Source organism: Acipenser ruthenus, chromosome 14 (genome assembly GCF_902713425.1).
Source record: "Acipenser ruthenus chromosome 14, fAciRut3.2 maternal haplotype, whole genome shotgun sequence".
NCBI lineage: Eukaryota > Metazoa > Chordata > Actinopteri > Acipenseriformes > Acipenseridae > Acipenser > Acipenser ruthenus.
This window is the reverse complement of record NC_081202.1, coordinates 31,954,608-31,969,357: the sequence shown is the minus strand read 5'-3', so window position 1 is coordinate 31,969,357 and position 14,750 is coordinate 31,954,608. Positions and strand designations below refer to the sequence as shown.

The window sequence follows — 14,750 nt, the reverse complement described above, 5'->3', positions numbered from 1 at the left end:
ACTTTTCTTTGTACGCTTCACTAGACTTTCTCCAAAATTAATGACTCAGCGTGACCAAATAGCTTGATTTTTGTTTCATCACTCCACAAAACTTTTGACCAGAACTCATATCCATCATTCAAATGCCATTTTGCAAACTTTAAGCGATTGTCCTTGTGACGTTTTCCTAAGAGTGGCTTTTTCCTTGGCCTGCAACCATTGAGACCTTCACCATGCAATGCTCAACCTATGGTTGAAATGGAAATCCCAGTCCCACTTGCAGCCAGTTCACTTTGAATATCTTTGGCAGTCAATCTCGGATTGTTATTAACCTTCCTCACAATTCTTCCACTTATTCTTGGTGAAAGAACCTTCTTTCTTCCAGACCGAGGAAGCGTTGTGACAGTACCATAAGTCTTGTACTTTTTGATAATAGAAACAATAGTTGAAATTGGGCTACTCAGATGCTTGGAAATCTTCTTGTATCCTTCTCCAGCTTTATGACAATAAACAGTTTTCTGCCTTCAGGTCTTCAGATAGCTCTCTACTTTTTCCAGCAATGACAGCAATCATCCTATGCCTAACGCTTATACAGTATATTCTCTAAAAATGTTCACCTACAATCCAGCATTTTCTAGACTTTTCTAGAATTAGGTTCTACATTATCATATTAAAATTTCTAACACCTTGTAGACAATACTATCGTAGCATCAAAGGGTATGAATACTTTTGAAATAGCATTTTTTGAGTTTTGCAAAAAGAAATGCTTAAATAAATAATTGTAGACATCTATTTCTTGTAACTTCTTTTCCTCATCCACAAAAGCAAAACTTTTGCTACAAAAGATTTTTTCTAAAATTCTTTGTTTTCGAGAAATTTCGAGAAATTATAAATTTCCATTGGGGTATATATATACACTGCTGTGCAAAAGTCTTAGACACGTTGCATTTTTCTACTCTATTTCTGCCAGTTCTGTTGTCAATTCAACGCTTGTCTTCTTTCTATTCCTTAAGGATATTATCTTCAAGTATTGCTCATCTTTGTTAGACAGCTTTTTAGGTCTTCCAATCCTGGGTTTGTCAATTACAGATGATGTTTCTCTGTACTTGTTGATTATGCTTCGGATACCACACCTTGAAAATCAAGTGATGCGAGCTATTTCACTCAATGTTTTTCCTTCTTTATGCAAGTCAAGGTTGTCATAATAGTAGAAAACACTAGTGGAGGCTTTGAGTAAATTGTTGATGCTCATAATGCATGAGAGTAGAAAAATGCAACATGTCTAAGACTTTTGCACAGCACTGTATATTAAATCAGTTATGGAAATGGCTGTGTTAATCAATGGTCCAGGAACTTAAACAGAATATTAATTATTAAACAGATAAACTGAATTATTAAACAAGTAATCCAATATTTCTTTGCACGTTTTATTTTTGTGGAATAAATTACTATGCTGTCAACTTGCTGAGCACACTGCTACATGTGATAGCAAAACCGGGACGATTTAATAAACAAAAATGAAGGCTGAAACTTGCACAATCCCAGTTTTCCAGGGATGTCGGTTAACCCTAGGCAATCCTAAATTGTCAGAAAAGGGGATCATGCTCTAGGGTGCCATCTTGTGAAGGGTATTCCAAGCGCCATTCCTGTGTGAAGTCCTCTAGGTCGGCCTTGTTGGGAGTGGCAGGTACCACGGTGAGGGGCTTGGATCTTGCTGACAGAAACTATGGTTCTTTGGGAGGCGGTCCTCTGGGTAAGTCTGACTAAGGACAGCTACAGCTGCATGTCTCCTGGGATTGGTTTGGTTGCTTGAATGAAAAGAGTTCTTGAATGCCTCCCCTGTCTACAGGGTATTGAACCAGGTAACCACCTCACAAGCTATGCAGAGCCATCCAAGCTCCTTTGGGCCTGTTTTCATTTCTGTTTCTGTACTGTAAATACTGGTTTGTAAGCCGAACTCCAGACTGACTTTTTAAAGAGCTCTGTGTGGGTATTTCTTGTTGGGCCTAACCCTATAGGCCAAAATAAAGACTTCCTGTATGGGCTTGTTGACGGCACCGATATGACAGACCGCTCTTATCCTGCACAGAAACATACAGTACTGCAGCAAGCCAGCAGGGGGAGATGTTTACATACAGGTGGGTTAATGGTTTCATAGCAGGATTGCACCTGGAGAAGGGGGTTCAGAATTTATGCGGCCAGTGTGACCAACTGTATAAGAGATCAAATTTCATAGATGTGTAATACATATTAATATGTATCATGTGTATTAATTATAATTTAAATTAGTAATAACACTTACAAATGCTATACACATATTATCATTCCCATCCCAAACCACCCAAGTGGCCCACATTTCACAGGTCAGACCTGCAAATTCACATTAAAACCCGCAGACCTGCGACAGTCATTGTACAACCTGCAAAATAAAACTTGTGTGTAAGATCAGCTCTCCAGCTGATGAAACGTTGGACCTGTGCACCCTGAAAATGACCTTGTAACAAACCTTACTATAATGAAACAGGAGACCTGGAACATGAGACCACCATCCTGTCCACAATAAAATACATTGTGAAGCTAAGAATACGTTATTGTGAGGGCAGGGGTTAGACGCCCTTCCAGATAATAAACCTGGCATCTCTGCTGAGCGGTTTCAAACAGTGTGCAATAAATCAGCCTCTTCACACATGCCTGGCTTCTAATTCTAGATACACACCCCTCCCAAACAGTCTGCATTAAAAAAAATCACTTGCTGTGTATTACTGTCACTTTTACATTATTAATGAATTCCAAAAGAATTATTTTAACATTAAAAATGAATGCACTGTATACAAAATGCAGCTACAATGAATTTGAATAGAAAAAAAAATCATCTATCCCTTTCTTCTGTATTTCCTGAAATTATTGTTCATGCAAAAAATAATCTACTTTGAAGCCAAACCTATTTTGCTTTGCGAATCCTTCATGCGAATATAACACGTGTGATTCATTCAAAAACACATTCAGAAAAGACAAAGCATAGCGATTAGGATTTCAGTCCATTCATATGTAAATAATTCATTAGGATATTGACTATAGAGGCCCTGTACAGCACAGTATTCTGCATTAAAAAAAATGCTGATATTTCATATGGCATCAACTCTTAAACCCTCAACAAATGCATTTATTTCATTTTGTATTTTAGATGACATACATACATGTACCAATAATGCAATGAATATTACTACAACCATTAATGCAATTAAATACTACTATTACTACGACTACTACTACCGCTAATAATAATAATAATAATAATAATAATAATAATAATAATAATAATAATCTTTTCATATTTCATTCAGTCTCCTCTTACAGCATTTGCATATTTAAGATCTGCAATACCCATGTGATATTTAGACTATCAGAAAGAATAAACATTAAAGACACTTGCTTCTCATATAATATCATATAACTCATATAATAGGATCAGTTATGTCCCCTTCTATTCACGAGCTGCACTGTTTAACTTCAGATATGCAGCACACCACCTGAATGAAGCCGCTAGCACCAGTCAGTGGAACAGTGAATGGCACAGGCTATTCAATAGGCTGGCACATGTTTCAGGCAGCCACAGATTCCTGGTTCTGTATGTCTAAGACAATACCACAGCACTGCCTGTTCGTTCATTGTGAACCCTGCTTACCTGTCGCCAATGGGAGGAGGGAAGATTAGCCAGGTCTGAACATTCAGACACTTTCATGTGGGCTTAAGTTTCCCATCAATGGAATTCTCGGTCATGTGACCCGGTGGCTCTGCTGATTGGTCGGCCGAGTTAAGAATAGCTGCTCGGAATGTTCATTGTCTAGTGTTAGAATTTAGAATCACACTCATAATTCAGGTCAGAAGCAGGGTTCTGGTTGTATGGGTTTTTACCTGATGCCAGTAACCTGTCATTTCTGTAGTTGTTTCGTTTGGTGTATTATTCTCACACTGCTACCTTATGTTTGCTGATCTGACAGATTTGGTATGGGGTTTGGTTGGCAGGTGCTTCTGTTCCCAGACTGCTTATATATGCATCTACTAGAGATACAGTATTTATTAGTGTTACATTACAGTGCACACAACAGTACTTTATTTACTTTGGTTTTCACTCCAATCTACTACAGTATTCTCGATCATGGAGTAAATATATATATAAATAAAATACTCTACAGCATTTTCTGCAGCTTATTTATTACTGCATTTCCTGCATAATTTAACAGTATTGTCTAAACAATTTACTTCAGTATTTCTTCTGTGCAATTTAGATTATTTACTACTGTGCTTTCTGCTACTGTACATTATCTAATGCAGTATTTCTGTACAATTCACAATATGTATTAACATTTTTTTCTACACAATTTACTACAGTATTTTCACACCCTAAAACAGTAATTCTGTTTTGTCTCCAGAAGTTAAATTCATTACTAGTTTTCAGCATAATATACGACAGTATTTCTGCACAAGTTTTTCCAAACAATCTACTACAGTATTTCCGCACCATTTTCATTATTTACTGTAGTGTTTTCTGCTACATTACTTACTGCAGTATTTGTGCCCAGTTTAATTGATTTGCCAGTATGTCTGCACAATTTACTGCAGTACTTTCTGCACAATTTACAATTACTGCAATAGAAAATACTGTAGTAATTATGCAAATAGCACTAGTAAGTAAAGCACTTACTGATACAGTAAATCTAATTTGTATGTAAATACTGCAGCAGAAAGTGTGAAAACATTAGTGAAGCAGGAAAATTGTGCAGAAAATACCCAAAGTAGAAAAGTGCAAAATGCTGCAATAAATTGTCCAGAAAACACTGGAATAAATTACTGGAAATGTGCAGAAAACACAGCAATGAATGCAAATTGTACAAAAATACTGTAGAAATCCCTGCAGTAAATTGTTGTGAAAATACTGCTGTCATTTGTAAAGAAAACACGTACGTTGTTCAGGAAATACTGTTGCAAATGCTGCATGAAACACAGTAAAGAATAACAGAAAGTATTCTGTACATTGTGCAGAGAATATTGTAGTGTGCACAGATAATAGTAAATAGTGTGAATTGTGCAGAATACACTAACAATGAATGTACATTATGCTCAAATACTGCTGTAAATAATACATTATTATTATTATGTATTTATTTAACAGACGCAGATCACACAGCCTCCTAATAAATACATTGTGCAGTACTGGTACATCAGTTTGTAAGTAATGTAAACTGAGCTAAAAATAATGTTCTGAAAAGCTCTTCAGAATATCCTGTATATAATATACACTGTACCAGAAATACAGCACTGTCACGTAAATTGCACAGAAAACACTTCATAAATAATGTAAATTGTGTAGAAAATACTGCAGCCACTACTTGGAAACATACTGTTGTAAATTGTGAAGAAAATACTAGAAAAAATGTAAATTGTGTAGAAAAATAGCAAAAAAAACACTAATAAATAACGTGATCTGTGAACAAATATTACAGCAAATTTTGCAGAAAATAATGTAGAAGACTGTGTATGTAAAAACTGTAGTAAATTGTGTTAAAATACTGTAGCAAATTGTGCAGTAAATATAATGTGCATAAAATAATGTGGTAGTTTGTGCAGAACACATAAGAAAATAATGAAAAACTACATCCAGGTCAACCATATAAGCCAACTAATAATAATAATGGTATTCCAATGTGATATTGTTAAATCTGGCTGACTTTAACATACTGTAGCCCTAAGTGCCCCTAATTACACCCTGTTGCACTGTAATAATCTAGTACTTACTCAGATAACTGTAGTTACAGTGCATTCACCCACCAGGGGAAGTGTTGATTCACGCATGAATGCAGGCCTTGTACATGTGAGCAACAGCATTTGTTACAAAGGAACATGGAATGAATACGGGCAATTCAATCCACATGAATCAACAGGGCTGAACTCAAAATGAATGACTTCAGAACTCACAGGGAGTGCAGAAGATATCCAGGTGTTGATCCTGTGGGGTTCAGCTGGAATTGATTATGAAATTGCAGCCACTATTTGAAAGCTTTCCCAATGAGTGTAAAGTGTTATTTCTATAAACAATTGAAACGCCTTGCATAGATACATCTAAGCCCCCTTAAGGCATACCCACTGCAGAACAAATAAACACACAAACACACTCTTCTTGGACATTATCTATTTATTGTGGTGGCTGTTTTCACGATACATTGTTTAAACAAATATTTTGCATGAAGCTATCCTCTACACTACAAATACCCACAGTGTTTACAAAAATGGCAGCATTTGCAGATGATACAAAGACAAAGGATTGCATAGTTTTCACCCCTACACAATATTTTGAGTGTAGTTGTGTTTTTTATATGTAAACTAAAAACAGAAGTACAAAAAAAAAAAAATCATTTAAAAAAACAACTCCACTATAAGCATCTTTCAGCTCGTTGCCTCCGTTCCATTTTCCTTGCCCATACACATGATCCTACTGCCAGGAATTGCTAGGGCCACCATTCAAAAAACTGTTGTTTTACGTGAACCTGTTTTTAATCTTGTGTAGGTAGATTTTTTATTTGTTTCACATTTAAAATGTGCTGCTATGGAGACTGGCCCTTCAAACAACCCAAGAGATCCTTAAATTGACATTAAAACCCGCAGACCCGCGACAGTCATTGTACAACCCGCAAAATAAGACTTCTATGTAAGATCATTGTTTGGGTGATTATGTTTTTCGTTATCATCCTCATGGGTTCTTAATTCAAGTTGCAAATTACATCATTTAAAATTAACCAATGTTGTTGTTTTCTTTTTCTTTTACTGATTCGAAATGTCATTTTAAATCATTTAGGTCAGATTAATCTGTGTCCAAAAGTTTCTTGAGGAAGTGTAGTCCGGTAGACTTTTGCAATATAATTTTGATTACATGATTTTATATAGTTTAAAAAAAAAATCAATTTGCAATCTCTGTACAATCCATTTGCAATCTCTCTCTCTCTCTCTCTCCCTCTCTCTCTCTCTCTCTCCCCCTCTCTCTCTCTCTCCCTCTCTCTCTCTCTCTCTCCCCCTCTCTCTCTCTCTCTCGCTCTCTCTCTCTCTCTCTCTCTCTCTCTCTCTCTCTCTAGCACTTCTCTAACAGGAGAGGGACAGAGTGTGTCACAATTACGGGTTAGAGTTTGAATTAAGACGCTGTAAGAATTACAACCTGCTGCTAAATGTGTTCAAAATGACTTTCTCAACACACAGACTTTTTTTTTAGAGCAGGGTTTAAATCTAATCTTTCATTGCCTGCTATGAATAACAATCCGCATTGGATTCTCATAATGCATGTCTTATAATACATGCCATGAAAGTTGAGGGACAATGGAGTATGTCCGTGTACGAAAAACAGATTCTGCTAAAGAAGGGCTGTTATATATATATATATATATATACATATATATATATATATATATATATATATATATATATATATATATATATATATATATATATATATATATATATATATTAATTGAAATGTTTAATCCCACCCGCCCACCTGCATCTCATCGATAGCTTCAGGTATGTATCTTTGTTACAACAAAACGTGACATCTCAAATAACAAGCTGTGAAATAGACTATAATGTAAATGTTTATTACTAGATATATGTCCTTACATATATTGGAGCGTTCTACTGCCAATAAAAAGTGCTGTATAAACTAAAACTCTCAAAGCAATGTGTGCACGTGTGTTGAAACCTCTAACCACCTCTTATAATGTCTCCTAATCTTTACCACTGTAATCAGTACCACGATCGGCTTACAATATTCCAATTGCGGCATTTTACTTTGCTAGAAAGATAAACTTGCTATATTAAAAGTAAAAAAGGAGGATGCTATTCTCAACTGCAGAAAGGAACAATGAACAATCTCTGTTTTCAATAGGGAATCGGATCATCATCCAAATCGTCGACAGCGATTGCCGTCTTTTCTTTCTGCAGTTCGTAACATGAAATAAAATACAAACAATAAAAAAAAAAAAAAAGATTTGATATCGCTATAAACGTTTTAAATTTCACAGCATATTTTTCTAAATAAAGTAAAAAGGTCTTGTGCAAAGGCTGTATACTTTAAACACGACTGTATAAAACTGTGGCCTTTTTGTGCTAATATCATTTTTTTGTTCTTTTTTCCTGGGCTACTGCAAAATCTTTTTTTTTTTTTTTGGTATTAAAATATAAATAGAAAAAAAGGACAGTCGAGCACTTTGACGTATGTTTCTTCCATTCCCCTCAAGCATCTTAGTGTTGGTGCCCCATTCCTGCAAAAAAAAACAGAAAACTGTCAATGACCTGAAAACATGCCAACACTTTGGATGCAAAGCTAACCTCAACGTTCAAATGCTGTTCATAAGTGTATAAGGCCTGCATTCAGGGGATTGTGAGAAGTGTCAATTAATTAATGCATGGCTGCATGCTGTATACATGTGATCAGCACAATGTGGTACAAAGGAACATAGAATGAATACAGGTAATTAAATCCACATGAATCCACATTAAATCCACATGAATTAACAGGGCTGAATTCAAAATGAATGAGTTCAGAACTCACAGGAAGTGCAGATATTCAGGTGTTATTCCTGTGGGGTTCAGCTCGAATTCATTTTGAATGCGCTGCCCTTGTTTAAAGTGTCACCAGAGTGAGAGAGACCCTCAGTCTTTTTTTACACTTTGCTGTGCTTTTACTATGGAAAACTTTTATAAGGGTTAGTTTACCATGGTTTGTATTTTCAATATGCTTTACCATGCTTTCAAGGTGCTTTATTACACTTTGCTGCGTATAAGGGCACTGGCTAGTTGGAGACCCCCCAGATTCACGTCATTAGTGACCTGAGCTGGAATTGACCTCCAGTCTCTAGGGGCTAGAGAATTAGTCCCTTTATTAAAGTAGCAAGGGGGGCCACTTTAACAATGTGTTAATCTAAATGGGATCGCTGCGTCACTTGAGGTCAGCAGTATAGCTAAAATGTCCACTCGCTTCTCCACATCTCCTATCCTGGCAGTCAACTCTCTCCAGTTATCATGCCTGCAATGTGCTGTTAATCCTCCTCAGCACGGGGCTATAATGTGACAATGCAGCAGCTGTCTGGCTGTCATGGGGCATTTCAGGATTTGAAGGGAGGTTTTATGCATTACCCCGACAAGGCTGGCATCTCACAGGCACAGCAGGTTATGTAAAGTATTGACCCTGCTGCGTGGTTATAAATAGAGAGCGGTGTGCCAGTGACATTTAAAAAAGCCATACCCAAAAAGACGAACGAACGGCAGAGATTGATGGGCGATGGCAGTCTGGAAATCACAGGTGTGAGACACACGCACTGCCCATCAATCACTGCTGGGGGGGGGGGGGGGGGGGGGCAGTCTGTCCTTAAACAAGTGTGGCATTTTCATATCCTCTATAACTGGATTTCAACTCATGAAAGAACACAAAAATATGACCTGGCCAGGGGTGTCGGAGGCCACAGCTGCCCTGCTGCATGAATTATACCTGCCCCCAATCTAGAGTTTTAAAATAGCCCTTGCCTTCCTGCTGAGGCCTAGGTTTTCCACACTGTGTGGTCTCACTCACCATTGGTAACTGATTTGTTCCTCCCTCCAGCTGTTACCTGCAAAGACACAGCCACGAGAGAGAATTAGTTTTTATTTTAAAGTGGTGGTTTAAAGTTTCTGTTTTTATGCAAGCTATTCCGGACTGTGGTTGATGATCCAGTAACAGTTTGACGAATATCAAATTGCTTTTATTTATTAAATACAAATTCTGACAACGCTACAATAATGAAAGAGTTTTGTGTGTGGGGAGGGTGTGGTGGTAATACAATTCAGAATGTAGGACAGGGAACCTGGTTTCAGGAGACTATCTTTCAGGACACAGCATGGCACACCAGGGGAGACTTGGGGTTTGATACAGAAAAGTTGCCTCCAGCTAGGTCTCCTGGAACCTGGTTTCAAGCCACTGTTCCTGAAAAAGTGGCTTTGTGTTCTCTCAGCTTAAGGAAATAAGGATTCTGTAAAGTTCAAAGGGTCACAAAAACAACCGGTTGAGTGCCAGAATAATATAAGGGGGGGCGGGAGGGATAATACAAATTGGTGTCAAAATAATATTCTACACAGGGGCAGCATTGAGTCCATTTGTGTTACTTTAGTTTCTCTCGTAATTCAAGGCATTGTCGGTCTAATTATGGGTCTGTTCACAGACTGGGCAGCTTCATGTACAGCAGTATACAAATGTATTGCAACGCCCCATTGCTTCTGTAGTTTTGATTTGTTGTGTAACTAAAAATCTTGGAGAATTGTCAAATTAGCCAAATTAGTCTAAACTTAACGGATGACTTTAATAGGCCACACATACAATTAATTTAAAATAGTAAGAGAAAAGGAACACATAGCTACAAATGGTAAAATGCATGAGACTTCTTAGAAGTTGTTTAAGATGACTAATCAAATCACAAAGTGGTCTAACATTTTCACACATGAGTGCCTATTGTTTCTATATCACTAATCACTTACTGAAAATTTTCATGCAGGTAGGTATATAAAGTATATAAATGATAAATCTTGAGGTTCTAATAAATTTGCTCACTGCTGTCAAAAAAGTGAATATACAATGTGAGAGACGGTGCTACTGCTGTGCCAGTAACTGTGTCATGTGATGAAAGTGCAGGTTTAACAGACGTCAGACTGCTTACCATGAACACAAAGCATTCAGGCAGTTCCCCTAAGTTTTACTATCCATAGCTTCCTATATGTTTTATTATAAGTTCCATAGTGCTGCAACATTCCCTTCTGCTTTGAGAAGGTATTCAGTGCGTACCGGCAATATATGTTTATTAGCCCTTACCAGTACACTTCTGAAATATGCCTCATAAATATCTACATAGACTGTTCAGATTCATACAGCGAGAGACATAAAAAACTGGGGACCCACTCCCTGATTATTATTAGAACTTAATTCAGTTCTTTCACATCAGAGACACTTTCTAAACTGTCTGGATAATAATGTAGGGTCCAGCCTGATATGAACCGGACAAAATCAGCAACAATCACAGAGTAATCAATGAGTTCATTACTTTGAATTCTCTGTTAATTATGATGGTTAAGGTTAGGTTTGAGGCTAGCGTTTAAGAAATACCATGCAATGATACACAGTGATTTAAGGTACTTAATGCCCAGTTGAAAAGAAATAAAAAGCATGACCATTTTTACTGGCCAAATGCGTCTTTTTTTTTTTTTTTTTTTTTAGCTTTTCTGGGTACTTTGCTTTGGACACAGTTAAAACAATATGCACATTGAAACTTATCGGAACCATTCACAAACAGTGCACAGTGCTTTGGTTGGGATATTTTCAGATTATATTTCAAAGAAATATAATCAAATCATATAATCACCCGTCCGCTCCAGCTCATCCAGAACTCTGCTGCCCGCCTAGTGTTCTCTCTGCCTCGCTTCGCCCACGCTACTCCACTACTCCGCTCGCTCCACTGGCTCCCGATCACCACTCGCATCCAGTTCAAGACTCTTGTACTAGCCTACAGATGCCTTGACCAGTCTGCACCCAGCTACCTCCAGACCCTCATCTCTCCCTACACCCCCACTCGACCTCTCCGCTCCGCCTGCACTAGAAGACTAGCTCTACCACCGCTACGCTCCCCTGACTCCAAAGCCCGCTCCTTCTCCACCCTTGCTCCGCAGTGGTGGAATGACCTTCCTACAGATGTCAGGACTGCCCAGTCCCTGACCACATTCCGGCGCCTCCTTAAGACTCACCTCTTCAAAGAGCACCTGTAGAACTCCTCTGTTTGTATCCTGGGACACTATCACCCTTCATGTAAATGTGCTTTATTTTGCTCTTATCAGCCCCTATTTTACTGCATTTAATCCTGTACTTCAGAATACTGTAATCTGCCAAGTTTTTAACCTGTAGTACTGTATTTAATCACATCCTGATGTAACTATCACTATTTAATCATATCCTGATGTAACTATCACTATTACCTGCTGTATTATTGAATTGTGGTTTGTCAAACTTGTACTTTACTTGAACAAAAGTTATTGTATTTCTTGCTCTTATTGTATTACTTGTATTGTAACGCTTGAAATGTTTTTGCCTACGATTGTAAGTCGCCCTGGATAAGGGCGTCTGCTAAGAAATAAATAATAATAATAATAATAATTTCCACCCATGCAGCATGCTTAGGGTGACCACATGACTCCAGGTACACTCGCACAGTTTGGGACAGTTCAGGCTTTTCAACTCACACCCCAATGCATTCTGGTACTTTTGACGTGTCTCTTGTTTCTTTTCTTTAAGAGAAGCAGGACTACGCTTACCAGAATGCACTGCGATGGGAGTTAACAAGCCTGAGCTGTCCCAGCCTGTCCCGGTGAACATGGAGTCATGTGGTCACCCTGAGGGAACAGGAATCCACTGGCAATATTTACCTGTTCTGCACATCATGAGAAAGGGATGAAGCCAACTATCTAAGAGAAATCTTTAAACAGAAAAAACAAACAAACAAAATGCATTGTTATTTACGGACTTGGGGGCATCATCACACACCACAGAATTCATATAACCAGTGAGCTTACTGCTTGCATTGCCTCTTACCTGTACTTTTTAATTGCTTCTGCATTTCAATGGCTTGTTATTGTGATCTTCATGATCTTCTATCATTCTTATTCACTTCTTGTTTTTTTCAATTGTTTTATTTAGATTTTGTTTTATTGTTATGGATATTACTATTATAATTATTGTTATTTTTATAATTAATACTTTTTAATACTGCATACTTCTGTTCTGTTTTAACCGACATGATGAAAGGCACTATATGGAGTAGATAAACTGAAATTTAAATTACTATACTGCTGTGTGTATGTGTGTGTATATATATATATATATATATATATATATATATATATACTGTGAAAGTATGAGTTTCTCTTTGCGTTTACCTTGCCAGGGGTGGTTGATTTATCTGGGGAAGAAGGTTTGTTTTCCCATAAGCTGCGCTTGTTGGTTACATCTCCAGGTTTCAGATCCTACAAGAGGAACAAACGAAACAGATGACAAAGACTTCAGCGCTGGTGTCTGTGTTCCTTGGCCATACAGTTGCAAATATTATACAGCTGGGTTCATTTGAAGAAGCCAGTCACATTGGTGGACATCCTTCTAATAATGTTTTGGTATTGAATGTGCAAGCGCTTTTGATAATAAAAACTATTTTCTAGAACTGTTTCATGATACTACATTACTTATACAATACTATAGAACTTTCAGCCAATCAGAGAGCATGTTTCACCTTCTGGCGGTCACCTGCTTTATAAAATCATACCTGAGGCACCTCTCGGAATCCCATTCAACTGCAAAGTCCCTTCAAAATGATGACATCACAACGGACCATATACCTCAGCCACTTAAGAGTATTCTCTTCCTCAATGAAATTGACAATGGACTCAATAAAGGCTGGCAATGATTACAAAACAATATAGCTGGATTTGTAACTTGTGTATTACTAATAAAGCTATATTTTAATAGTTTTAGGACTGTGAGCGTCTGTGTATGGGTTGCAGGACCCTCATAGCACTTAAACAGACCTCTGCTTTCAGCCTCATACGCAGTCGTTCTCTGTCCTCTAACCCTATATCAGCACCGTCCCTAATAACAAAAAGGTTTCACTGTAACAGAGGTTTCACTGCAACTGAATTGTCAAAAAAAGAAGTAAAAGGCCAGTGTTGATTTGGTTTTCAGTTTGAGAGTCGGGGTCACTGCACCTTGAGGAAAGCAGGTTGTGATCAGCTCTGTTCAGGACCCAGTCCAGCAGGAAAGAGACAGAACTGCAGCAGAGAGCATGAAGGAAAGAGGGGCCTGGCTCTCCAGGAAGACAGGGGTGCAAGAATGAACACCGGGAAGAAGGAAAGGGATCAGCTAGTGGAAAGAGAGAGAAACAGGCAGGAGATTAGCATAGGAAAGATGACAGGAGATGCAGACTGCTGGTGAAAATAGATACACTCTTAATACAGGTGTCTCCAGCTAAGTACCGTTAAAGGAATAATATCTGGTACCATGCGAAATTAAAGAAAGTGCTCTGTTTACATGCCTTGCTTGCAGAGAGGTTTGCACCCATTCAACTTCAACTTCCCCATCATTAAGCAACCAGCTGCTTCCCCTGAGGCGCCTGGCCAAAGTCAGCCCTTCGACTCCTGGTCTTTGGTCCAACCCTGTTCTAAATTGTTTAATTGAACAAATCAAACCTGCACCCTGACCCTGAAGTCGTTCATTATGTCATTTTACCTGTTAAACCTGGAGTGGAATGGCCCACCAGGAAAAGGATTGGACACTCAATCAATCAAACACTCAATCAAAGGTATGTAGAATTATTAAAAAAACATTCAACGTTTCAGGTCTTTATTGATGTTTAAATGTCTATTTCCAGATGATAGGTATGGCACCACAGCCAAACTATGACTAACTCACATTAAGATCAACCAAAGGAAACAAGATCTATCACATCATCTCACCAAGCTACCTGAAGCTTGAGCTGTAACCTCTATCCAGATTCGATCAGTCCTTTACAGATAAGATTAGCTTTAGGTAGGATTTCCAACCTAAAGTTAGGATTTCCTAACGAATGTTAGGATAAGATGAAACACTTAAGGCAATTGTAGACACGACTAACTTAGGAAACAGTTGTGTAATACGGCCCCAGGACTCCGAAGCCCCCAGCACTGGA

The 14,750-nt window shown here is 38.0% G+C and overlaps 1 protein-coding gene across 4 annotated transcripts in view; it reads right to left on the bottom strand.

Moving 5' to 3' along the window:
- Positions 1–6,154: 6,154 nt before the first annotated feature.
- Positions 6,155–14,750, bottom strand: part of LOC117419811 (non-muscle caldesmon-like) — an 82,973-nt gene continuing 74,377 nt past the window's right edge. For all 4 annotated transcript variants that reach the window (XM_058986374.1, XM_058986371.1, XM_058986370.1 and 1 more), the window contains 4 exons: positions 12,973–13,059; positions 12,463–12,512; positions 9,593–9,629; positions 6,155–8,285 (listed from right to left, as the gene is read on the bottom strand). In XM_058986374.1, coding sequence (XP_058842357.1) covers positions 12,498–12,512; positions 12,973–13,059 — 102 coding nt within the window. In that variant the 3' untranslated portion in view covers positions 6,155–8,285; positions 9,593–9,629; positions 12,463–12,497. The remainder of the gene's footprint in view (positions 8,286–9,592; positions 9,630–12,462; positions 12,513–12,972; positions 13,060–14,750) is intronic.